This window comes from Leopardus geoffroyi, chromosome X (assembly GCF_018350155.1).
Source record: "Leopardus geoffroyi isolate Oge1 chromosome X, O.geoffroyi_Oge1_pat1.0, whole genome shotgun sequence".
In the NCBI taxonomy this organism is placed as follows: Eukaryota; Metazoa; Chordata; class Mammalia; order Carnivora; family Felidae; genus Leopardus; species Leopardus geoffroyi.
Genome location: NC_059343.1, coordinates 124,546,149 through 124,570,440, shown reverse-complemented (window position 1 = coordinate 124,570,440; position 24,292 = coordinate 124,546,149). Strand labels below are relative to the sequence as shown.

Sequence of the window (24,292 nt, the reverse complement as noted above, 5' to 3'; positions counted from 1 at the left end):
ACACGACGCTGTTACAATACCATTGACTATGTTCTCTCTGCTGTGCCTTTTATTTTCGTGACTTATTCATTCCAAAACTGGAAGCCTCCAATCATTTATTTATATATAAGCACATATATGTTAATTTCTTTCAAAATAGGATTATATTATACATATTTATTTATAACATTTCATTTCTTGAAATACATAGTGAACACAGTTCCATTTAATATGGTTAGAATCCATATCTGCATTGTAGAGAACGTCTCAGTATTTCAATGTATAGATATATGATAATTTCTTTAACCAGTTGCCTATTTTTTATTATTTACTATGTCAGCTACCTATGAGTACTAATGAATCACTGCAAACCTTGGTGCCTTAAAATAACAATGATGTGTTATTTCTCATTATTTTGCAGGTAGGCCTGCTGTCCTTCTGCTGGGCTCTCCTGGGCTCCCTCATGAAGCTGCAGACAATCAGGGAAACTCACTGAGCCTTAGCGTCCAAGGTCTTTATCGCAGGTCAGGCATGGAAACATGTAGTGCCCATGTAACTGGACTACTCAGACTCCAGCCCTCCAGAGGTCAAACTGATACAGCATGACCCAAAGCCCCAGGCCCACATAAATGCATTCAGGCAGGATGATCCAAAGGCTCACAGGTTGTCTCTCAGGAGCCAGTGGCAGGCTAGTCTTTTCTTTGGAACATGCAGCCTCTGAGCACCCCAAGCCTACAGGGTAAACCCTTTACTGAATGTGTCTCCCTTTCCAACCCTGGAGGGTAGCATAGTGGCCTAAGGATTCCAAGAGGATGGAAATGGAAACTTCAAGATGTCTTAAGGCCCAGACTTGGAAATCACACAGTATCCTTTCCGATGCATTGCACTGGGCAAGGCAAGTCACAAGTCCAGCCCAGGGTCAAATGGGTGGGAAAATTCACCCTACCGCTTAATGAAGGGAACAGCAATATTACATCGCAAAGGAGGATGGACACAGGGAGGTATAATTCATTGGGGGCATCATTATAACAACATACCAAGCAAAATCTCTTCTAATTATTTTTGCCATTATAAGCAAAGCCATGATAGTCACCCTTATCTAATAATTTTCCATCGATAATGCACTTTCTTTTTCAACATTTATTGTGAAATATTCCATACATATAAAAAGTATAAAAATAATGTAAAAAGCACGTAGATGTTCTAAGTTTAAAGATTTGTAGACTTAAACCTGTGTAGACTTTTCCTTTGCAATTGTAGGTTTTCCATCTGTAGGACAGCGTCAAATTCTGACACTTAAATATATTTAATATGTGATTTGGGTATTTCTGGATTCTGCAGCAAAGGAATACAAATGGAAAATCTGTCAACTTTGTGAAATTTTTGACTTGGATAAGTAGTAAGCAGAGAAATTAGAAAAACTGTTTTTTACCTTAATATGGGCATGTTTTTGAATTGGCTATATTTTTTAAAGCACTGTGGAAGTTTGTTTTTAATAAAAAATCACAATCTTAATTATTCTAAACACACTTTTAAAAGAATATGATGGGATGCACTTATATTTTTGCATGTATGTCAATGGCTTTCTTAGGGTACACCCCAGGACTATAGTATACGCCCTTTGCACAAATGTTATATGTGTTGCTGAATTGCCTGCCATACATGGTGTCCTAATTTACTCGCTCACCCTTCTTTTGCAGCCCCAATAAGTGAAGATAATTTTTTGTTTCATTTTGTATTTTTTATTAGGTTGAAGTTTTTGTATATTTAATAATTATTTGCTTTCTTTATTTTTGTGGGCTTTTTGTTTGCATTTATTTTTCATTTTTTATTTTTTTAACTGATGAACAGATTTTTTAAATTTTTTTTAAATTTTTTAATTTAAATTCAAATTAGTTAATGTACAGCGTAGTCTTGGTTTCAGGAGTAGAACCCAGTGGCTTGTCTCTTAATACGACACCCAGTGCTCATCCCCACAAGTGCCTTCCTTAATACCCATCACACATTTAGCCCATCCTCCCTCCCACCTCTCTTACAGCAGCCCTCAGTTTGTTCTCTATATTTAAGAGTCTCTTATGGTTTGCCTCCCTGTGTTTTTGTCTTATTTTTCCTTCCCTTCCCCCGTTCATCTGTTGTGTTTCTTAAATTCCACGAGTGAATCTATGATATTTGTCTTTCTCTGACTGACTTTTTAAAAAAATATGTATTTATTTATTTTTGAGAGAGAGAGAGAGAGAAACAGTGTGAGTAGAAGAGGTATAGAGAGAGAGGGAGACAGAATCTGAAGCAGGCTCCAGGCTCTGAGCTGTCAGCACAGAGCCCGACACCGGGCTCGAACTCATGAACCACGAGATCATAACCTGAGCCGAACTCGGACACTTAACCAACTGAGCCACCCAGGCGCCACAACTCTGACTGACCTTTTTAATCATTCTGTAATTGTGGGGTTTGTCTTTTGCCTATTGCTATTGGTAACTCTTTTATGTTAAGGATATTAACTGGCTATCTGTCCATTTCAGACTTAAGAAATATGTCAAGATGCATGAGGAAGGTATGATGCAGTTGTTCTTAAGCCCATTTTATAGATGGGGAAAGTGAGACTCAGAAAAGAGAATGCTCATAGTGACATAGTAAGTTCGTGCAGAAGCTGAGGGAGGAATCCAGGCTTCTGTCTCCCAGCCCAGATCACTTCCTCAGCACCACAGGCCTTTTTACAGCACTGACATTCTAGAAGGAGAGGTGACCTTCATGGGAGTCTGAACTGAAGCTTGGAGCTTAGCCCCAAAAGCCCCATCCTCGAAGGGGAACAGGAACAACATTACTGGGGGAGGGGGCCAGTCCCAGCAGACACTGGGCTTTCCACTCCCACTGGCCACAGTGAGACAGTGGGTTTAAGGAAACAAGTGGACTGGCTGAAGGTCAAAGCTTGTAAAACTGGAAAAGAAAAGACCTATTATTTCTTCCCTCCCCCGGCAACCCCACTGGGGCTAAGCATACTTTGCACCTGGTTTGCAGAGGTCAAAGGGTTCGGAGGAGAAATCCATTTATCTTTACTTTTCTCAAGTGACTGTGGTTAACCTGTCACCAGGCAGAAGACCTTGCTCTACCAGATCAGGGCACCTGCTACTGTGGGTCAAATCCAGCTTCCGGCGGCCGCACCCTGTTTATCCATCAACATGAAGCTCTGGCTTGTTCTTTGCTAAGCGACAGCCAGCGGGTGCTTGCCCTTCCCCCTTAAGACAGTCCTTGCTGCATGCTCCTTTGCTTGAGAAGAGTGCAAACGGAAGAATGTTCTACTTTTTCCATAATGTGCACAACAGGAAGGATCCTGCCCGGCCCACAGCTCCAGCACTAACATCTGTGAGACTTCAGATAGCTCCCCACCCTCTTGGGACCTCAGCTTCCCCCTCTGAATGATAAGGATTTGGACTTGATGCTCCCACAGGGTCCTGCTAGGCCTCCCATCTGGGATCTCTCTGTTTACTATGCCAGGATGTCTGAGTACCCATTTTGGGTATAGCCAAGACCCCCTCTGTAGGAAAGTCCTCGGCGTCAAGAAGGCCTTCAATGGAACAGGCAGAGGACAGGTGCCGTAAGGTGATGTGAGAGGACCCAATAAGATTTCCAGGGTTTCGTGGCAGCAACAGAAACTGACCCAGACAAACCAAGAGCCCCAGAGTAGGGCCAGGGCCAGCTCCTCAGAACTAAGACTGACTTTCATGCTTCTCTACTGGGAGAACCCTCCCTTCCATGGAGGTGGTAGAGATGCACGGGAAGTAAAAAGTACATGAAAAGATGTTCAACGTCATTAGCCATTACAACAACGCAAATCAAAACCACCGAGAGACCACTTACCGCCTACTAGGAGGACAATCAAAAAGGTAGAGCGTAACAAGCGCTGGCGAAGGTGTGTTGAAATGAGAACACTCATGCGTTGCTGATGGGGATGTAAAATGGTGCAGCCACTGTGGGAAACATTTCTGTGGTTCTTCAGTAAGTTATACATAGAATTAGCATATGGCCCAGCAATTCCACTCCTAGGTATAGACCCAAAGACAAGTGAAAGCATATGTGCACAAAAACTTGTACACACATATTTGTAGTAACATTATTGATAATAGCCAAAAAGTGCAAACAGCCCAAATTTCCATCAATTGACGAGTGCATAAACATGATGTGGTGTACCTACACATTCGTAAAAAGGGATGGTGTGCTGATACACACTGAAAACATAAAAGACCACACACGACATGATTCAGTTCATACGAAATGTCCAGAAGATGCCTACAGAGAAACACAGAAAGTCAATTAGTGCATGTGTTATATTTTACAATGAAACAACAAACCTGAAAAGAATAGCCTGGCTTGGGCAGGGCAAAAGATTTTGTTCTCATTAGAGTCTCACACCAGTCCTGTGAGAAAAGACTTGGAAAGGAAAAATAAAATAAATAAAGCTTAAATATACAACCTAAAAATTTATGGTAAAGAAAATTCCTGTGTGGTTACCATCGGAGTCAAGAAATAGAAAATTGGAAGCACCCAGAAGATCTTGTAGGAGTTTGCTAGGGCTGTCATAACAAAGTACCACAGACTGGGTGTCTTAAACAACAGAAATTAATTAATTAATTAATTTATTTATTTATTTCCTCACAGTTCTAGAAGTTGATCTCAAGATCAAGGTTTCAGCAGGTTCAGTTTCTTCTGTGGCCTCTCTCCTTAGCTTGTAGACAGTCTTCTCCCTGGGGCCTCACATGATCCCCACCCCCCCAGACCTCTTGGTGCATGTCTGTGTCCTAATCTCTTTTCATTATAAGGACACCAGCCATATTGAATTAGGGCCCATCCTAATGACTCATTTTAACTTAAAGACCCTAGCTCCAAATATGGTCACAATCTGAGGTACTAGGGGTGGTGATTTCAATATATGAATGGGTGGGGGGGGTGGGGAACACAACGTAGCTCATAACACCCCTCATGGTAACAACCTTATTTCATCCCCCACCAGAGGTAAACACTATTTTGACTTTTATAGTATCGACTACTTGCTTTTCTTTATAATTGAGCCATCTGTGTCCATCTCTAAACAACAGAGTTTAGTTTTGCCTGTTTATGAATTTTGTATAAATTGAATCACACAGCTTCTTTCACTCAGACAATGCCTGTGAGATTCATCCATGTTGCCGTGGATATCGCTGAAGTTCATTCGTTTCCACTGTATGAAGATATCACAAATCATTTATCCATTCTGCTGTAGATGGACATTTGGCTTGTTTCCACTTTTGTGAATTGCGGGTGAATTGCGGTTGTTTCCGCTCTGTGCTCATTACAAACAGCCTTGTTGCTTGCAGTCCCTTTCTTGGCCCTCATGTGCCTGCCCTTGTGTAGAGAGCACATGTAATTTGCTAAGTGATGCTAAACCATGTTTCAAACTGGTGCTACTGACATAGACTCCCATGAGCAGCCCAGAAGTTCCACTTCCTCCACATCCTCCTCAATCCTTAGAATTGTCAGACTTGTTCATTTCAGCCAATCTCCTGAGTGTCTGATGGTAACTCATTGTGATTAAAAGTTTTGTGAAGTAATTGTTCCAACCTTTTGCTCATCTGTCTGACTTTTTCTTATTAATTTGTCAGCATACTTTATATATTCTGGATGCAAGCCCTTTGCATTTATATGTATTGCAAATATCTTCTCCCACTTGGTGGTTTGCCTTTTCGTGTCTTTTGATGATGATGTCTATTGCAATTTATCAGCCTTTTATGGTTAGTGGTTGTTACGTGTGTCTTGATTCCAAAGTATTTCCCTACCTTATTTTATGAAGACATTTCCCAATATTATGTTCTAAACATGTTACTGGTTTACCTTTTAGCCTTAGGTCTACAATCCACCCCGAATTGGTTTTTGTGTGTGGTGCCAGGCAGGGCTTTAATTTCATCTTTTCATACGGACCTCTCACTGTCCTAGCACTCTTACACATTTGTCCTAGCACAGTGACACACTTGTCATAGATCAAGTGTCCATGTATGCTCTTGGTGGAGTCTGGACTGTGACTCTTTGTCCTAAGCTCTCAGCTGTTTCTTCTAGTTCAGCCAACCCCAAACAACCCAGGGCAAAAGCAGTTCCAAGTTGTCAGGCTCACCTCTCTCGATTCCCCACTCTCCCAGATCTTGGCTTGGTATTCTATTTCACTATCTAGTTAGCTCATTGATGCTTCTTTTAAATTTTCTCTTAATGTTTATTTATTTATTTTTTGAGAGAGAGCATGAGAGCAGGGGTGGGGCAGAGACACAGGGAGAGAGAGAAAGAATCCCAGGCAGGCTCCGTGCTGCCAGCACAGAATCCTGGCACGGGGCTTGAACCCACAAACCACGTGAGCATGACCTGAACCGAAACCAAGAGTTGGACACTTAACCAACTGAGCCACCCAGGCGCTCCAGCTCATTGATGCTTTTAAAGTGCTTTTTAAAAATATTTTGTCCACTTTTTGCCACAGGAGGTTTGGTTCAAATTACCTAGTCTTCAGTGATCAGACATCAAAGTCCAGAACACTTCCTTTTCCTTGATTAAAAAAAAAAAAAAACTTTTTTAGTAAGAGATAATGAACATACAATAAAGTGTATGAAGTCTTCTAACCTTAACTGTACCCCTAGACGCATTTGTATGTTTGTATGCACCTGTATATCCATGATTCACATCAAGACCGAATGTTTGCAGCACCCCAAAAGATGTCCTCATGTCCCTTCCCAGTACCCCACTCCCAAGAATATCCACTATTACTATCCACTATTTTTGCCTATTTTGAGCTTCATATAAATGGAATCATTTGATATGTATTCTTTTTGTGTCTGAGTGTTTTCTTTCAACATTATGTCTGCAAGATTCACTCATGTCATTGCGTATACCTGCATTTCATTACATTTCATTACCTTTCATTATCACACGATATTCCACTGGATGAATATACCACAGTTAATTTTCTCTTTCTTCTGTTGACGAGCATGTGTGTTGTTTCCAGTTTGGGGCTGTTATGAATAGTGCCATCATGAACATCTTGTTCATGGCTTGTGGGTCTGGAGCCATTTCTACTGGTACACACACGTAGGAGTGGAATTACTGCATTTTAGGGTATGCCCATGTTTCGGGTTATTTTACAATTAGTATCTTTCCCAGTTTTATTTAAATAGCATTGGCATACAGCACTGGGTAAGTATAAGGTGTGCAGCGTAGGGGCACCTGGGTGGTTCAGTTGGTTAGGCATCCAACTTTTGGTTTTGGCTCAGGTCATGATCTCACAGTTTCATGGGTTCGAGCCCCGTGCTAGGCTCTGCACTGGCAGTGCGGAGCTTGCTTGGGATTCTCTGTCACCCTCTCTCTCTGCCCCTCCCCTGCTCTCTAGCGCTCTTTCAAAAATAAATAAACAGGGGCGCCTGGGTGGCACAGTCGGTTGAGCGTCCGACTTCAGCCAGGTCACGATCTCACGGTCCGTGAGTTCGAGCCCCGCGTCGGGCTCTGGGCTGATGGCTCAGAGCCTGGAGCCTGTTTCCGATTCTGTGTCTCCCTCTCTCTCTGCCCCTCCCCCGTTCATGCTCTGTCTCTCTCTGTCCCAAAAATAAATAAACGTTGAAAAAAAAATTTTTTTAAAAAAAAAATAATAAATAAATAAATAAACATTAAAAAAGATAAGAAACGTTAAAAAAAAAAAAAGGTGTGCAGTATAGTGACTTGACTGACATATATTGTGAAATGAGTTTAGTTAACATCCATTATCTCACACAGATACCAAAACGGGGCGGGGGTGGGGGAGGGATGCTTCTTTCCTTGTGATGATAACTTTTAGTATCTACTCTCTTAACAACTTTCAAATATAGCAAATGCTTCGTTTTCATAAACACTATCAAGCAGCTTTTCACAATGAATCTACCAATTTATACTCTTACCAGCAATGTTGTCTGTCTTTTTTATTTTAGCCATTCTGGTGGGTGTGCACTGGTAACTGATTGTAACTTTAACTTGCATTTCCCTGTTGGCTAATGAGCATCTTTTCACGTGCTTATTGGCCATCCTGACTTTTTTTTTTTTTTTTTTTACGGTAGTCCTTTAATTTCCTTTATATAATCTGTTAATGATTATTTCTGTCTTTAAGCTTTTTAGTTTTTCTTGGGTCAATATTGGTACTTTATATTTTGCTAGGAAATCATCTTTTTTCCTTGACTCTTTCAAATGTATTGTCATAGAGTTTCTGTAACAGCTTTATTGAGATATACACGTGCCATACAATTCACCCATTTAAAGTGCACAGTTTGAGGCACCTGGGTGGCTCAGTCGGTTAAGTGTCCAACTCTTGATCTCAGCTCAGGTCTTGATCTCAGGGTGGTGAGTTTGAGCCCTGCATTGGGCTCTGAGCTGGGCATGAAGCCTACTTTAAAAAATAAAAATAAAAAATAGGGGCACCTGAGTGGCTCCGTCAGTTAAGTGTCTGACTTCGGCTCAGGTCCTGATCTCGCGGTTTGTAGGTTCAAGCCCCATGTCAGGCTCTGCGCTGACAGTGTGGACCCTGGTTGGGATTCTCTCTCTCCCTCTCTCTCTTTCTGCACCCTCCACTTGTGTGCTCTCTCTCTCTCAAAATAAATAAATAAACTTTAAAAATGAGCCAAGTGTCTAAGAATATTCAAAATGGCCTTTAAAAATAAAAAATACAAATGAAAAATAAAGTGCACAGTTACATGGGTTTTAGCATACAGAGTTGTGCAACCATCACCACTGTCTGATTTTAGAACATTTTAATTACCTGTCCCCTAAAACCCCATTAGCAATCACTCCCCCCATTTCCCCCAAACCCCCATTTCTCAGACCCAGGACATTCAAATGTCTATCCATGGGAGAAAATACATAATCTACAGTATATATACACAATGAAATGCAGTAGTCAAAATGAATGAACTAAAGCAACACAATGTGCATGACTCCTTGTGATGCAATTTTGTGTGAAAAAAATAAGCGTTAAAAGATGCATATAGAGGGGTACCTGGGCAGCTCAGTGGCTTAAGCGTCTGACTTTGGCTCAGGTCATGACCTCACGGTTGTTGGGTTCAAGCCCTACATCAGGCTCTGTGCTGACAGCTCAGAGCCTGGAGCGTGCTTTGGATTCTGTGTGAGTGTCTCTCTCTCTGCCCCTCCCCCTCTTGGCACTCTGTCTCTCTCTCTCTCTCTCTCTCAAAAATAAACATTTATTTTAAAAATTAAAAACAGAGGCATATAGAATGGTAGTACCTCTTTGTAAATTTAAATGCAACTGAAATTTTCTGACGTGGCTCTCAATGATTTCCACCTCCTGGTATTCATGCCCTTGTGTAATCTCCTCCCTTTGAGCGAGGGCTGGGCCTAGTGACTTGTTTCTAATAAATCTAACGTGGCAATTGTGATGGGATTTCACTGCTGAGATTAGGTTCCAAAGAAACTGTGACCTCCGCGTTGCTCACACACCCTCTCTCCCTGGCCCTTCTCACTTGCTCTTCCCGAATGAATCAGGTGTCCATGTTGTATGCTGCCCCGTGGAGAGGCGCATGTGACGATGAACGGAGGGCAGCTTCCAACCAACAGTGGGAAACTAACCACTGCTTGGAATCATGTGAGTGAGCTTGGAAGCTATCCTCCTCCGCACAAGACTGGAGGTGACTGCTACCCTCGCCAAGACCTTGCACCAGAGCCTCCAGCCAAGTGGTCTGGATTCCTGACCCAAAGAGCCGGGAGATAATAAAAGTTGTTATATTTCAAGCCACTAAAGTCTGGGGTAACTTGTTATGCAGCAACACATAACGAATATACGTCTCATTAAAGCAAACTGCTTGTGAGAAACAAGCCAAAGAAAAGGAAAGGAAAGGGAAGAGAAGAGAAGAGAAGAGAAGAGAAGAGAAGAAAAGAAAAGAAAAGAAAAGAAAAGAAAAGAAAAGAAAAGAAAAGAAAAGAAAAGAAAAAGAAAAGAAAAGAAAAGGGGCGCCTGGCTGGCTCGGTTGATTGAGTGTCCGGCTCTTGATTTCGGCTCACGTCACGACCCCAGGGTCATGGGATCGAGCTCTGTGTAGGGCTCTGTGTTGAACGTGGAGCTTGCTAGGGCTTCTCTCTCTCCCCCTCCTCTGCCCCTCTACCCAGCTCACGCTATCTTGCTGTCTAAAATATAAAATAATAATAATAATAATAATAATAAAGCAAACTGCTTGCAATTCCCTGGTACTCACTATGCTGCTTCTTTGCTCTGGGCTTTTGTGTGTGCTAGTCCCTCTTCCCATCCCTCTTCATTTAGCTAACTGCTCGGTTTAAACAAATAGCTCCAGCTCCCCTCCTCCAGGAAGACTTCCCTAATTGGGCGCTGCCTAAATTGCCCCTCCTCCTGACTCCCTAGGAGCCCCCTGCTGACTTCTATTAGCCCAGTTACTGTATTTCAATTGCCTGTTTACTTAACTCTGCCGCCATGTGCCTTCATTTCCATAGCCTCAGCCTCTAGTGGGATACTGGGTACTTAGCACGCATTTCAATAGGCAGGGTGGGTAATCACACAGATTTTGGACTCAGCGGACATCAGTTTAAAACTACCCCCAACTATCTGTGTAACGTAACACAGGTCACTTAGCCTCTCTAGAACCTAGACCTTCTTACTCCTGGAGTAAGGAGGGGGTGAGCAGCCCCACAAAGTGCATTCCAGGCACTGCGCTAAGTATTTGATGTTCCCACTACAGTCCCGTGCGGCCTCTTAGTCTTAGCATGATCTCCAATATCTAAATCAAGGTAGAAACTTTGGGGATTATGCTACTCAATCGGCTGCTTTTATTTCATAAATTAAATATACGCAGAAGAGGGTTTCTTGATATAGAAGTTAAAAGCAGTTCCAGCACAAGAGGATTAAAACAATTATGGCTAGCCCAATATTTTTAAGTGACATATTTCAGCCTTCTGCTAATGTTTCATCACTGAAATATCAGCCCTTTTTCATGTAAACCACTGAGGGTTTGGACAGAGGACAAAAGCATCATATGTTCTACACATCTTGCAATGAGAACTGTCAAATGTTGCAATCAACATTGCCATAGTATCACCGCTGACATGCTTCCAAAAGACTTTTAAAACAAAAACCCACCACAGGCCTGGAACAAAATACACAGCCTAGGAAAATGTGCATCTCATATGTCCTCTGTGGATTGAAAAAACCAACTGTGGCCTGAGGCCAACAACAGGAAGGCTCTTTGAGCTTTTCCTCAAATGCTCCCAGTTTAGAAACAGATTTAGAAGTGTGACTGTAGAAAGGGGGAAGCCCCCTTCTAGCCCAAGGGATTTAGTTTCCCTCTGGGGAAATTTCTAGCTCTGACACTCTGGTAAGATCATACTATAGCAGACAGATCCTACCAGGGTGTCTGCTGGAGATTTCCCTGGGGGGGAAACTGATAAAAAAAAAAAAAAAGCCTGAAAAATGCAAATTCCAGACTAGTCCTAAAATGGAAAGACAGGCTGACAGCATGAATGGTCTGTGATTCCAAGTTACAAACTTTCCCTTGTGGGGAAATGTGAGCTTAGACACTGCTAACCCTTGAGACGATTCCCTCTCAAACCTGCTACTCCTCAGGGGCTCTCTATTTTTTTGTAAAAGTCTGCTACCCCTCCAGTGCCCCAAGTGAGAGGATAATAGACTCATTCTCAATTCCTCCTTCTTCCTCATCCGCCCCACATCCAACCCCTCAGCAAGTCCCCATAATCCTAAGTCTCTCTTGAATCCAACTCCTTTTCCTACCCCCATGACCACTCTTGTCCAAGCCGTCAGCGTCTCAGCTAGATAGACTCCAACAACCACCCTTTCTCTCACCTTCCCTTGCAGCTCAGGTGGGAACCATAGAATGCAGGTGACAGGTATGGAATTTCACTTCCAGGCCTTATCCTAAATGCTGCTTTTCGGTGACATGGAGGTCACAGGTTGAAAATGGTGGCACCAGAAATGGAAGGAGCTGGGATCCCTGAGTCACAATATGGAAGGCTGCCAGCGACATATCTCCTTGGACTGTAATGCCAGTGAGATACAAACCTTTTCTTGTGTTAAGTCACCATGTTAAGAATTGTGTCAACAATTGAGGGTTGCTCTTTGTAGAAACTGGCTTATCCTAACATCCTGCTTCCACTCTTACCCCTCCCCACATCTTCTTTTCTCCTCACAGATGCCAGTGTAATTTAACTACAATACATATCTAAACATATCACCATCTAGCACTCCCCAAACACCAACATATGAAAATTCTTAAATGCTTGCCCTGGACCTTAGGCAAGTTCAAAATTCTTAAGATGGCCTACAAGGTCTACCCCTGGTGAACTTTCCCCTGATCTGTCCCTATTCATTCATCCATCCATCCATCCATCCATCCATTCACCCATTTATTTATTCAGTGAATATATACTGAGCACCAACTATGTATCATCTGTAGCTATACTAGGTCTGGGGATAGAGTAAGGGTAAGAGAGAAAGGAGGAAAATCATTCGGGAAGCTATTACATTTGCCTAGGAAAAAAGATGGTGAGGACCTAAGCTACAGCATGTCTCTAGCTCTAACACTCCAGCTCTCATGGGACTTAATAGACAGATCCAACCATGGCACCAGAGTGGAAGATTTCCCTGGAGGGATACTGATAAGCAAAAACCCGCAAATGCAAGTTCCAGCCTAGCCAAAAGAGGGAATAGGGGAATTTACGGATATTTACCTACATGCCCCTCATGAATGAGAAGAGGGGTGGGTCCAAGATATTTTAGTAAATACATTTGGCAGGATTTGGGAACTGACTGACCAACTGACTGTGGAGGGTGAGAAAAGGAGCCTAGGTGGAGCTCCAGATGGCAGGCTGTGGTGAAGAACACATCTGGAGGAGATCATGAGTTTATGCCAGTACCACACTGTGTTGATGATTGTTGCTTTGTAGTAAGTTTTGAAATCAAGACTGAATCCTCCAGCTTTGTTCTTCTTTTCCAAGATTGTTCTGGCTATTCTGGGTCCCTTGAATCTCCATATGAAATTTGGGATCACTGTGTCAATTTCTACAAAGAAACCACCTGGGATTCTGATAGGGATCACATTGAATTTATAGATCAATTTCAGGAGTATTGCCATGTTAACAATCTTGTCTTCCAACCCATGAACATGGGATGTTTTTCCATTTATTTAGGTTTTTAATGTCTTTCAACAACGTGTGGCACTTCCCCTCACACAAGTTTTGCACTTCTTTTGTTAAACTTATTACTAAGTATTTTATTTTGATGCTATTGTAAATGGGTTTACTTGGTTTTATTTTGAAATTGTTCATTGCTAAAGTATAGACATACAACATTGTTGTGTACTGATCTTGTATCCTGCAGTTTTACTCAACTCATGTATTGCTTCTGACAGTTTAATTTTTTAATGTTTATTTCGAGAGCGAGCACAAGTGGGGGAGGGGCAGAGAGAGAGGGAGAGAAGAATCCCAAGCAGGCTCCAAGGTGTCAGCGCAGAGCCAGACTCAGGGCACGATCTCACCAACAGTGAGGTCACGAACTGAGTCAAATTCAAGACTCAGAAACTTAACTGACTGAGCGACACAGGCAACCCTCTTCTGACAGTTTTATCTGGAAATTCCTTAGGATTGTCTATATACAAGTCCTGTCATCTGCAGATAGACCTAGATTCATTCCTTCATTTTCAGTCTGATGCTTTTGCCTTTTCTTGCCTAATTGACCCAGCTAGAACTTTTAGTACGATGTTAAGTACGAATGGCACAACTGGGCATCTTTGTCTTGTTCCTGAATGTGGTGGGAAAGCTCTCAATCTTTCATTGAGTCTATTAGTTGTGGGTTTTCCTAAGTGTTCTTTATCAGGTTGAGCAAGTTCCCATCTATTCCCAGTTTTCTGAGTTTTTTTTTTTTTTTTAATCATGAAAGGGTGCTGGATTTTATCAATACTTTTTATCTATCTATTGATGTGCGATGTTTTTTTTCCTTTATTTTATTGATACTGTATCTCAGTTTCTTTTTTAAACTAAAATCTAGAGTGTCCGGGTGGCTCAGTCGGTTAAGCATCCAACTCTTGATTTTGGCTCAGGTCATGGTCTCACAGTTCATGAGTTTAAGCCCCACATCAGGCTCTGCCCCTGCTGGAGACTCTCTCTCTGTCCCTCCCTCGTACTCTCTCTCTCATAAACAAACAAACAAAAAAAAAGCTAAAATCTTAGAAGGAGCCTCAAGATACGAAACAGTGGGGGATTGCTCTGGTGGAAGCAGGAAGTGAAGCCTGGGTTCCACAGGAAACTAGCCAGGGTCCGAAGAAGACGAAGTAGCCCTCGTGGCTGTCATCTAAAAGTCCTCATTGGGCCTGGCTCTGTCAGCCAACTAAGCCCTGACCCTCAGCCTCAGGAGGCCCTGGTTGGCAGGGCTGGCTGACTACAAGTACTTAGCCACTTTATCAACAGCAGCTCATTAGCATCCTGCAAATTGCATATTTATCCCAGCACAGGGCTCCAGAGCCAACTCCCCCACTACCCCTCTGGCTGAAGGGTTGATCTAGGGGCTTTGGAATCCTCAACACTTGCCCTTTTTTGATGGTATCACTCCATTAAAGAGTTCAGATTCTTGGTTACAGCAAACCTTGTACTTCTAAAACCTTGATTATAATCAACCCAAAATACTGAAGTTTGGTATCTCAAACAGATTGCAGACAGCCCACTGATTACTTTTTGGGAAGACTGATTAAGACACTTTATTACAGAAAATGAATGCATCCAATGTCCCCAAATACATTTGTGACAAGAACAGACACACAGGAGACACAGACAATAGTTGCTACATCACAGGCCTTGTTCTTTCCAAAGGATAAAACATCATTCAAAAATGGGGTGACGGGGTTGGGAGAGAGGTGGTTGGAGAAAGCAGGTACCGTCCTTTTGATTAAAAAAAAAAAGTAATAGGTTGACATTGCAAGAAGCCTTAAGTGGTGACACCATCCACTTGTAACATCTCAGAGAAGCTACAGACCATCATACCATTGAGAGGAGCCACTTTGTGCTGGGGTGAAAACGTGGACCAAGTGGCCTTAGCTGGAATCTTTAGAACTAAATGCCTTAGTCAAAGATCACTCAGCACAAGGGGGGGGGGGACACAAAAGTGTCATCCCCTTCCATAGCTGGCCTGTCTAGCTACAACCAGAGAGTCACCACCTAGCAAGTTAGCTCTCCTTTGGGATTACAAGTTGAGCTTCTCTTCCACGTTTGATGAGGTTGACCAGTTCCCAAATCTTAGCCTGGTACATTGTATGTCAGGAGGCAGCAGCTTTAGCCTACGATGCCAAGCCATGGCTACAGGAAAGCGACAAGAGCATGGCTGAGGCAGGGGGGCAATCCTGGAACAAGTGCCTCTGGGCAAACCTCAGGACCAAGGGTTTTTCAATTAGTGGTCGTTTTCTAGAGGAGCTAGAAAAACACATTTAGGACAAATGGTTCTGATGTGAAAAGGAATGGCTATGAACACAGATTACAGTTTGGGCCAGTGACCATGACCGTGACATACCCATCCGGGACAGGACAGGGTGGGGAAGACACAGCCTGCAGAGGCATGCAAGTTTCCAAACAGTGAATTTTAAGAAAAAAGCTGCTTTCTCCTGAGTCACGTCACAAAAACACTCCCGAGTGCTTCACAGCCTCAAACATAACAGAGTATTCATGCTAGGTGATACTAATGCTCACCCACAATATAGTTTCCTCTATTGCCAATGGTGAAGATGAGTCCGCCCTCACAAGGGTTTTCCACACCACCACTAGCCACCGTGGCCATCGCATCACCCCCTTCCCCAAATTGGACAGAATGTTCCACCAGCCACCAACATGAAATAACCACTGAAACACAAACCGAGCTTCTCCCAGGTTAACAACATGTAAGAACCACCTATGTTTGCAATCAATGAACGCCAATTGGGGGCAGGCCGTCCAACTTCACATGTGACGCGTGTGATGTTTAGAAACAACTAATCCTGGCAGCCTGCCTGCAGTTCAGGTGCCCCGAGACGGAGCCTGCAACGCCACCCGCAGCCAGCTTCCTTGGGCTGTTTCGTTCCTTGAAGAGGTAGGAAAACAAATGGATACCACTCCCTACCCCACCACCCTTCCCCCCTCACTGGGGTCCAGTAGACAGAAGCGGTAGCTGTGCAGGATGGTTGTGGTTGTTCAGCAGAATGGTATTCTGCTACATGTACTGGGGGCAGGAGCGATGAAAGAAGAAAAAGAAAGCCTGAACGATACACCATACCCTTAGGAGATTGTTTTTCGCTGTTTAGCAATGAATTTGGCCCACAGCACCGGGGGGGGGGGGGGGGGGGGCGCGGGGAGGGCGGTGGCAGGAGGCAAAAAAAAAAAAAAAAAAAAGCCCTGCATAGTAGTCAGCCTCAATCCTAACCACCCACCTTCCTGCACCTCTGAAGGCTGCTGCTAAAATTTGACTGGGTCAAGTTATCTTGGCTTCTACATTCAGCAGTTCAGACTTCATCTTACGCCACTCAGACACAAACAAAATCATGCAATACCTTCAAGTAGCCTCTTCATCTCCATTCTAAGTAAGCTGGCCACATTCAGAGAAGATACCAGATGTGCAGGGAGGCTAGTCCCCAAATACAATGGAGGGGGTTGTTAGCTAAGACTGCTGGGAGTCAGAAATTTAGACTGTTATAGTAGAGAACAGTTTTAAAAATGTAATACTGTTTATTTAACTTCAAAAACATTTCGGCATTCTAAACATACAAAAAAATAACAGAACGTTGCAAATTGTGTTTAGTACAGAAGGTTCTTGAACTCTCATTGATGCAGTGGCTCTTCGCTTTGCTGACAATGAAGGGTTCTACGGTTTGTTTCAAAACAGTTTAAAACTACCGCACTTAACTAAAAAAGATCCAAACACTTCTCATGCCAGCTGACCCCCCCCTTTTCCACAGCTAAGAATGCCAGCAGAATGCTAGGTCACTATATACAGAAACAAGACAACCTGAAGCTAAACAGATGCCCACTGCAGTGTCCACAGGCCCAGCCTCACAGTGCACGCCCTGAGCTACAGCCCCTCCAAAAGGCATCTTCCCCACAGCCTCAAGCCACGCAAGGAGCATCAATCAAGATTTTGTCTCGGTTGTTCTGTCCTTTTTTTTTTTTTTTTTTTTTACAAACTATAGATATGTACAGTTGAGAACTCAGGATTTCTAGCCAATAACCATAGAGTTAACACCACCTTACAAATTCAAAAAAGAAAATGCCAGAAACATCTTTAAATGCCTTGTCACACCAACAGCAAAGTGCACAGAGTGAGGAGAACACGAGAGCCTTTTCATTTTAAAAATGTTTGGAAATATGTACAACTTTGATACAGTTTCAGGGTGCTCCAGACCCCCATGGCCGCTTCATGTAAACCACTGACAATTTCTAGAGCACTTTGAAGAGACTACAATTATGACCATGACCCGATTGTGTAATTAAACCTAACGAGGGCAACAGACACGCCTCAAATAAGAGAGGTGTCAATGACGGCGCTCCCTACTCTAAGGTATTCACAAGGAGACAGATAACAGTTTTTTTTATTCATCCTCCTCCTCCTCCTCCTCCTCCTCTTCTTCCTCCTCGTCTTCTTCATCTTCCTCTTCCACCTTTTTCCGGGCAACTTTTGCAGGACCCTTTGCGCCATCAAACTTTCCTTTAGACTTATAGTCAGCGACATCCTGGAAGGAACAGGGACACATTCCAAATGAACAGACAAGCTCTCCCGCAGCCGTTTTAGGCAATGATGGAAACATGCCGTCCCACCTCAGAGTAAGAAAGCAGGAATGGACAACACATACGACAGGGCAGCTATCTGAAGTAGGTTTTCAGATATATACAAATTTGGTTCTAAGGCGCTCAGATTTAAAAGTTAAGGGGTGTTCAACAGCACTACCAAGTCCTCCGCCCACGGCGGCCCATGTCATCAAAATTTTTAAGCCTGCCTGCAGTTGTCCCAAAGACCAGATTCTGTCAGAAGCATGAATGCCAGCACTCGCAGCCGATCTTGCAGGGAGATGGTCCCTCACGAGCTATGCTAACTACTCAGCCCACCGAAGCAACCTCACACCCCCCACCCACCCACACCCAGGGCGGCTGACTGCCCACCCATCCAGCCTGGTAGCCCGGGGACAGCTGGTCCGCCTCACCTTCTCATACTTCTCCTTCAGCTTCGCTGCCTTGTTGTTGTAAGGCTGCTTTTCACTGTCACTTAAGTTATTCCACATCTCACCCAGTTTCTTTGCCACATCTCCAATGGAGATACCAGGATTTGTAGATTTGATCTTGGGGCGGAATTCTGAACAGAACAGGAAGAATCCAGACCTTGGGGGGAGAAAATTGTATACGTTAGATGAGAACCCACAAAAACGTGAGCTTAAGCCAAAAATCCCGTTCCTGAGCTCACATACTTCCTACCGCTTGGACACCCCCCTAATGTGTGATACCATATAGACAACGTGACCAAGTGGTAGCTTCCAGAAGGTTTAAAACGCTTCAAAAATACCTAGTGCTTTCTCAGTCTCTCAGTTACTGGGAAAAGGGGAGAAAACGTGCCTAAGGACCCTGATGCCCAGACCGGGCCGCCTCCTTCCCAACAGAAAGGCCAACAGGCAACCAGAAGCACACAGCTCACAAACACTCAGCCTTAACGGCGGACTTCCCTGGCCCAGCCTTGTTAAAGCCCCAAGTATAGAATACTTTGCAGTGTATCTCAACATTTTTTAGGTAATGTGTCTTCTTAAAATCTTTCAGGTAGAAGGAAAGCTCTTAACTGTTATCCTGAATCCTACAGTCACTTACGGTGGCCTTTTGGGGGCATTAGGGTCCTTCTTCTTCTTGCCTCCCTTAGCTGGTCCATAATCCTTCATTTCCCGATCATAGCGCACTTTGTCTGCCTTTGCCATTTCATCAAATTTAGACTTCTCTTTCCCAGACATTGTCTGCAAAGAACAGGCAAGATGAGTCCAAGAGGAAGAAAACAGCCCCATGGGGCTACTCTGGAAGTGAGTAACCCCCTGCATATGAAATCCAACTAAGACTACCTTGAAGGACACGAAAGAAAAGTACCTTCCACCTCTCAGAGCACTTCTTGGAAAATTCTGCAAAATTGACAGGGACCTCTGGATTTTTCTTCTTATGTTCTTCTCTGCACGTCTGCACAAAGAAGGCATAAGCAGACATCTTGCCCTTTGGTTTCTTGGGATCACCTTTAGCCATCCTGACTGTGATGGATGAAGGCAGAGAGACAAAGAAAAACAAATACAATGACTAAAACAGACCTAGGAGACATACCAAAGGCAGAGCAAAATTAAAACTAACGTTGCCATGAGGAAGCAGCCCCCCACCCAATGCCTGATGCCACTGGCAGCTGAAGGCAGAGTCGGGAGGAAATCAGCTTCACTGTCGCTTGTCATTTAACTTTTGACCAGCATGAAGCGCGCTGGTTTGCGAGTTACTTCTCCGAGAGCGATCAAGTTCTCCAAATGGAACCGACCCAAGTGGGGTGGCTGAGCGCTACATTCCGATTCAGAGCGACTGCTACGCTTTGAAAACTACAACCACAAACTGGGAAGGGCGTGGGGAGGACACCTTTGTAGGGGTGCGGGCGGATGCCAGAAGCTTGAGACCAATGACTTAAGGCTAGCTGTCAGCTGTTTAACTCCTGTGTTACAGACAAAAATATGGTCACCGCTGCTACACGCGAGATCAAAGCAAAACTGTAAATAGGGAACATTTGAAATTTCACTATTGTTGACGCGTTTTTGGCTTATAAAAATGGCTTTTGCAAGAAAGGTGATCTGGCAAGTGAGCAGCTATCCCTGTACTAGTAGTTCAAATCCGTCACTTTGTCATTATCTAAAGGGGGAGGGGATGCCAAAAGGGCTAGTCTTGCTCATCTGTAAAGCGGAACGCATGTCCAGCCAGGAATACTTTCTCCAAAGTTTCCAAATAAAAATGCAGCTGTGGCGTGTCATCGTCCCTGTCCCACCCCCCCAGCTTCCCGCCATCTTTTCCTTTTCCCACACCCAAGGTCATCATGTAAAACTAAAGCGCTCCCCTTTGCAAGGACCGACCGAGGGGCTGCGTTAGGGCCCCGCAGTGGCTGTGCGGGTGGGGCGGGACGGGGCGCAGGGGAGCCCGGGGCTGGCAGCGGGCAGCCGGGCTCGGCCCCGTGCTGGGTCACCCGGACACCCATAATTCACCTTCCATTTTGTCAAAAGCTTCCTGATGAAAGAAACTGCCCCTGAAATCCCCCGCTGCCATCCCCGGGGGGCGCGCGGGGCCGGGGGCGGCGGTGGCAGCAGCGCGCCGAGGGCGCGGAGCCGGGCCGGCAACGGCGGCGGCGGCGGCGCCCGCCGTGCCTCCGAGCCCCGCTCGCTAAAATGGCTGAACCGCGCGCGGCCGGCGCAGGCGGCGGCGGCAGCGAACAAAGCGGTCCCGGCCCCGCCACCGCCGCCGCCGCCGCCGCCGCCCGCTCGCCGGCCCCCACCCCGCCCCGCCCCGCCCGGGCCGCCCGGGGGCGCGGGGCGGCGGGGGCCGCGAGCCGGACCCCCCACCCCCCCCGCCGGCGCGGGGCGCACTCCTCGGGATAACAAAGGCGCCCGTGCAGCCATGACGCTCGGCCGCGCCGGGGCCCGCGGCGGCGCCCCCGGCCCTCCACGCCGCCAGCCCCGGGCCCCGGGCCCCGGGGCCGAGGCCAGAGCCCGCTCTGGAGCCCCGCCCGCCCGTCCTCCCCTCGCCGGAGCCCAGCATCGCGCCAGCCATGTTAGCGGCGGCGGCGGCGGTGGCGGTGGCGGTGGCCGCCAGCGGGCAGGCGACGAGCGGGGGGCGGCCGGCCCGCGCACCCCCGGGCCGCCGGGCGCTCCCGCGACGGCCATGTTAATGCAGAAGCAGCAGTGCAGCCCGCGGGCCCGCGCGGCGCCCGGCCGAGCCCGGGAGCGAAGTTTGCCCGCGCCGCAGCCCCCGGCGGGCACCAGCCGCCCGTCCCCCGCCGAGTCCGTCCCGGGCCGGGGAGCACCCGGCCCCCTTCCCAGTGCCGCCGCCCCGCGCCGGGACGCACGCCGCCCCAGCCCACAGCCCGCAGCCGCCCCTGGGCTCGCGCCGCCGCCGCAGCTGCCCCAACATCTGGCCTCTGGGGTCCTCGGTCCCTCGGCCGCTGCCCTGGGGGGCGGGGGCAGGGCGGCGGCCGAGGGCGGCTCCCCGAAGGGGGGCTCAGCCCCGACTGCGGGGAGCTGAGGATGAAGCATTGAAAAGTTGAAACACCTGAATTGCTTCTTCCTTCCCCGCCACCTAGCAAGAAGGAAGGAGAAGGGGCGGGAAGGGCGCGGGGACGACAGGCAGGGGGAGGCGGCGGCGGGGTGCGCTCGCGGCGGCGCGGGCCGGAAAGTTGTGCGGGCTCTGCGGCGGCGGCGGCGGCGGCGACGGCGGCGGCGGCGGCGGCGGCGGCGGGCGCGGGCGGTGCGAAACGTACCTGTATTGTTCGCTAGTCTGGGCAGCGCAGGGCACGACGCGCGGCTCAGCGCTCCCCAGCCTCGCGCTAGCTGCCTCCACGAGAGCCGCCTGATTGGCCAGCGGGCTCCGCCGTTTAAAACAGCCTCCTCGCCCGGCCATTGGCCGCGGGCCTCATGCATATTAAACAGGCGCGGGCGCCCATTGGGCGCGACCGCTGGGATCATTCATTCAAACAGAACAACCCGCCGGCGCTGGCTGCTGAGGCAAAACAGAGGAATAATAATATTCTCGCTTTTCCACACCGCCCCCCGCCACCCCTTTGAACCGAGCTGGGATCTCAAAGGACTCTGGAGGGGTGGCCCCGCCATTCCCGGAGGCCTCGGCCTCTGGCGTGGGAAGACGAGGTCGAGTCCGGCTGCTCCAGCCTCTGCTCCCGCCCCGCTGCGGCCTGGGCGCCTCTGGCCCGGTCCCCTGGCCCCCAGGCAGCCCCTCAGCCCCGGAAAACCTCCAGGGACCGAGCGGCAAGGGTCGACGGTCCTCCACCTGTACCCAGTTTCGACACGGCTCCGCGGCGGGGACCCTGCCTCAGTTCGCTGGCTCCTCATTGCAGGTGGAAGACAGCAGCTCGCTCGCCAACACCTCGGGATATAGGCGCTAGGGCCATGCTGCCCCTCCCGAAGGGGACCGGACTGCGCTCCTACGGATCGCGCTCGGCTAGGCTCTCTGCACTAACTGCCAGAAAGTCGATTTGTGCCTGCATTCGCGGAAAGGGCGAGCTAGGTGGGCTAGAGGAGGAAAACGGAGTTTGGCAAAAGAGAAATTGTGAGACATTGTAGTTTTGTGGGCAGGGACCCCCTCTCAACTGCCTCAGTTCAGACCCACATTCCCTCTGCTCTTCTGATAACACACCCTGGTGAAGAGTAAAAGTTGTTGGAATAAATGAATGGGCTTTCACTTGGCCTTGGCTTTGCCACTAGCTGGTGGTATGGCCTCCAGCAAGTCACTTCTTTGCGGGGGGAGGGGTCAGGCAATGGTTTTCAAAATGCAAGGGGTGTTTGGAAGTGCCCCATGACTGGGAGTCCTTGCTGGAATTTTATAAGAGAAGGGGATGGCCAGTGATGCTAAATGTTCTGCACTGCACATGACAGTCACACACAAGAAAGTCATTTCCCACTCCAAAAGCTAGTATCAGCCTTGTTGAGAAATATGAGGGCCCTTCCCTCTTTGAGGTACCACAAGCTTCCTGGAAAGAATGGAAGAAAAACGAAGGATGAGGAAAAGGAGCACATTTTAAGGGCTGAAGTTTGGAGAAAACAATGTAAGAGGAATCATGAGCTTTTCTATAGGAATTTCCCTTTCTAAAGCACTTGAGCCAAGATATCCAGCTATTTATAATTTACATATTCAGAAATGAGACCCACCAGAAGATGAGTGTTCTAAATGCCGTTTCCAGAAACTGTGTCTGAGTTTGAGGCGGGCAAGGGAGCTGACTTCGCAAGTCATGTTCCTTGCTACCCCCACCCAGCTCTTGCCAGCTCCTCTGAGCCCCCTGGGAAGGCCTGAGCCCTTGCATCTGGCACTGCTAGGCTTCCATCATTAGGGATCCAACTGAGACCAAAACACAAGGTAGTGCCACTTTCGACAAGAGCTGACAAGCAACAAGTCACTTCCCCAGGTCCCCAATTTAAAGACTCTCAGGAATGCAAACATCTTAAGGCCACCTGGTCCAATCCTTTGCCTTGTCTTGTTAGAGCTAGCTGAGTGGTTGCCTACCTTCTGCTTGTATATCTCCACTCCTGGGGAGCTTACCACCTCACTTTGGGGCTGTCTCTTCCATCTCAGGCAATCTCTGAGCCTTGGGGTCACCATCCTGCACATAGCACAATTTCTTACCCTTCAGGGATTTCATGGCAGGCCAGGTGTCTTCTCCAGGCAAACGGCTCCAGGCTCTACCACGATGCGGTTCTCAGGGTCCAACCTGCCCAGACCACTCCCTCCTGCCCTGTCTCTGCCCTTCCCAGAGGGGAGCAGGGCCTCCACATGTGATCTGACCACTGTCTCCCCTCCTCCAGAGTGCCCTAGCCTCTCAATGTCGTTAGGCCTTTCAAGGCCCGAGATGTGACTTGGGGTCTCAGGTGGGACAGGAGTCTCCTTCTGATCCAGCCACTGCCTGGTGTACTGGCCACATCGGGAAGCTGCACTTAGCAGCTGGCAGGTACCAAGGTGGGGGAACCAGAGTGGTCAACCTTCAGAGCCCACAAGGCACTACCTGGGGGGCCCCTGGGTAGATAGTGAGGTTCACACTTATAAGCAGAGGCAACTCACAGACAGCACATGTATACACACTCCCACCAGGGCACACTGAGGGCATTCCCAAAGACAGCAGCCTGAAGGCCCCGTCTAAAACAGTCTGTACAGTAAGTGGTGCCCGGACACCACCCTCAAGACCCATTCTTTCCCACCCCCCTGCCACAGCCCTGCCCATTGGTCTCCTATTTCTGTGGACATACTTCGAATGATTAAGGGGTTCGTATTCTTCAAAGGAATGATTTCCATCTCTGCTCCTGAGAAAGTTCCTCCTTCTATCAAGCCAAAGCGCTTGTCCAGAAGCTAACACCTATGGACACTGTCATTAGAACTTCACAGAACATGATTGTGACATGGCTGAGTGAGTCAGAGATCTGAAGATGATTGCCATGGTTTCCTGCTCCTGCTGCCCCCCCCCCAAATGCACATATCACCCCAAGTCTCTATGTCCTACCTCAGCAGAAACTCATAATTCAGTTCCATGTTC

At 46.9% G+C, this 24,292-nt stretch overlaps 1 protein-coding gene across 3 annotated transcripts; it reads right to left on the bottom strand.

Moving 5' to 3' along the window:
- Positions 1–16,692: 16,692 nt before the first annotated feature.
- On the bottom strand, positions 16,693–24,032 carry HMGB3 (high mobility group box 3). 3 transcript variants are annotated; one of them, XM_045471265.1, is made up of 5 exons: positions 24,009–24,032; positions 19,114–19,268; positions 18,847–18,986; positions 18,195–18,369; positions 16,693–17,726 (listed from the first exon to the last, which is right to left on the bottom strand). In XM_045471265.1, the coding sequence occupies exons 2-5, from the start codon at positions 19,261–19,263 to the stop codon at positions 17,586–17,588; spliced, it is 606 nt and encodes a 201-aa protein (XP_045327221.1). In that variant the 5' UTR covers positions 19,264–19,268; positions 24,009–24,032; the 3' UTR covers positions 16,693–17,585. The 3 variants fall into 3 exon arrangements, with proteins under 3 accessions (XP_045327221.1, XP_045327222.1, XP_045327223.1); XM_045471266.1 differs by lacking the exon at positions 24,009–24,032 and adding an exon at positions 21,518–21,627; XM_045471267.1 differs by lacking the exon at positions 24,009–24,032 and adding an exon at positions 21,310–21,522.
- Positions 24,033–24,292: the final 260 nt, after the last annotated feature.

Excerpts from the sequence above, each read along its gene's own strand:
- HMGB3 (XM_045471265.1), bottom strand. The coding sequence starts at position 19,263 with ATGGCTAAAGGTGATCCCAAGAAACCAAAGGGCAAGATGTCTGCTTAT. Across the intron at positions 18,987-19,113 it reads AGTGCTCTGAGAGGTGGAAG|ACAATGTCTGGGAAAGAGAA; the intron begins GTACTTTTCTTT and ends TGTTCTTTGCAG. Across the intron at positions 17,727-18,194 it reads TGAAGGAGAAGTATGAGAAG|GATGTCGCTGACTATAAGTC; the intron begins GTGAGGCGGACC and ends TGTTCCTTCCAG.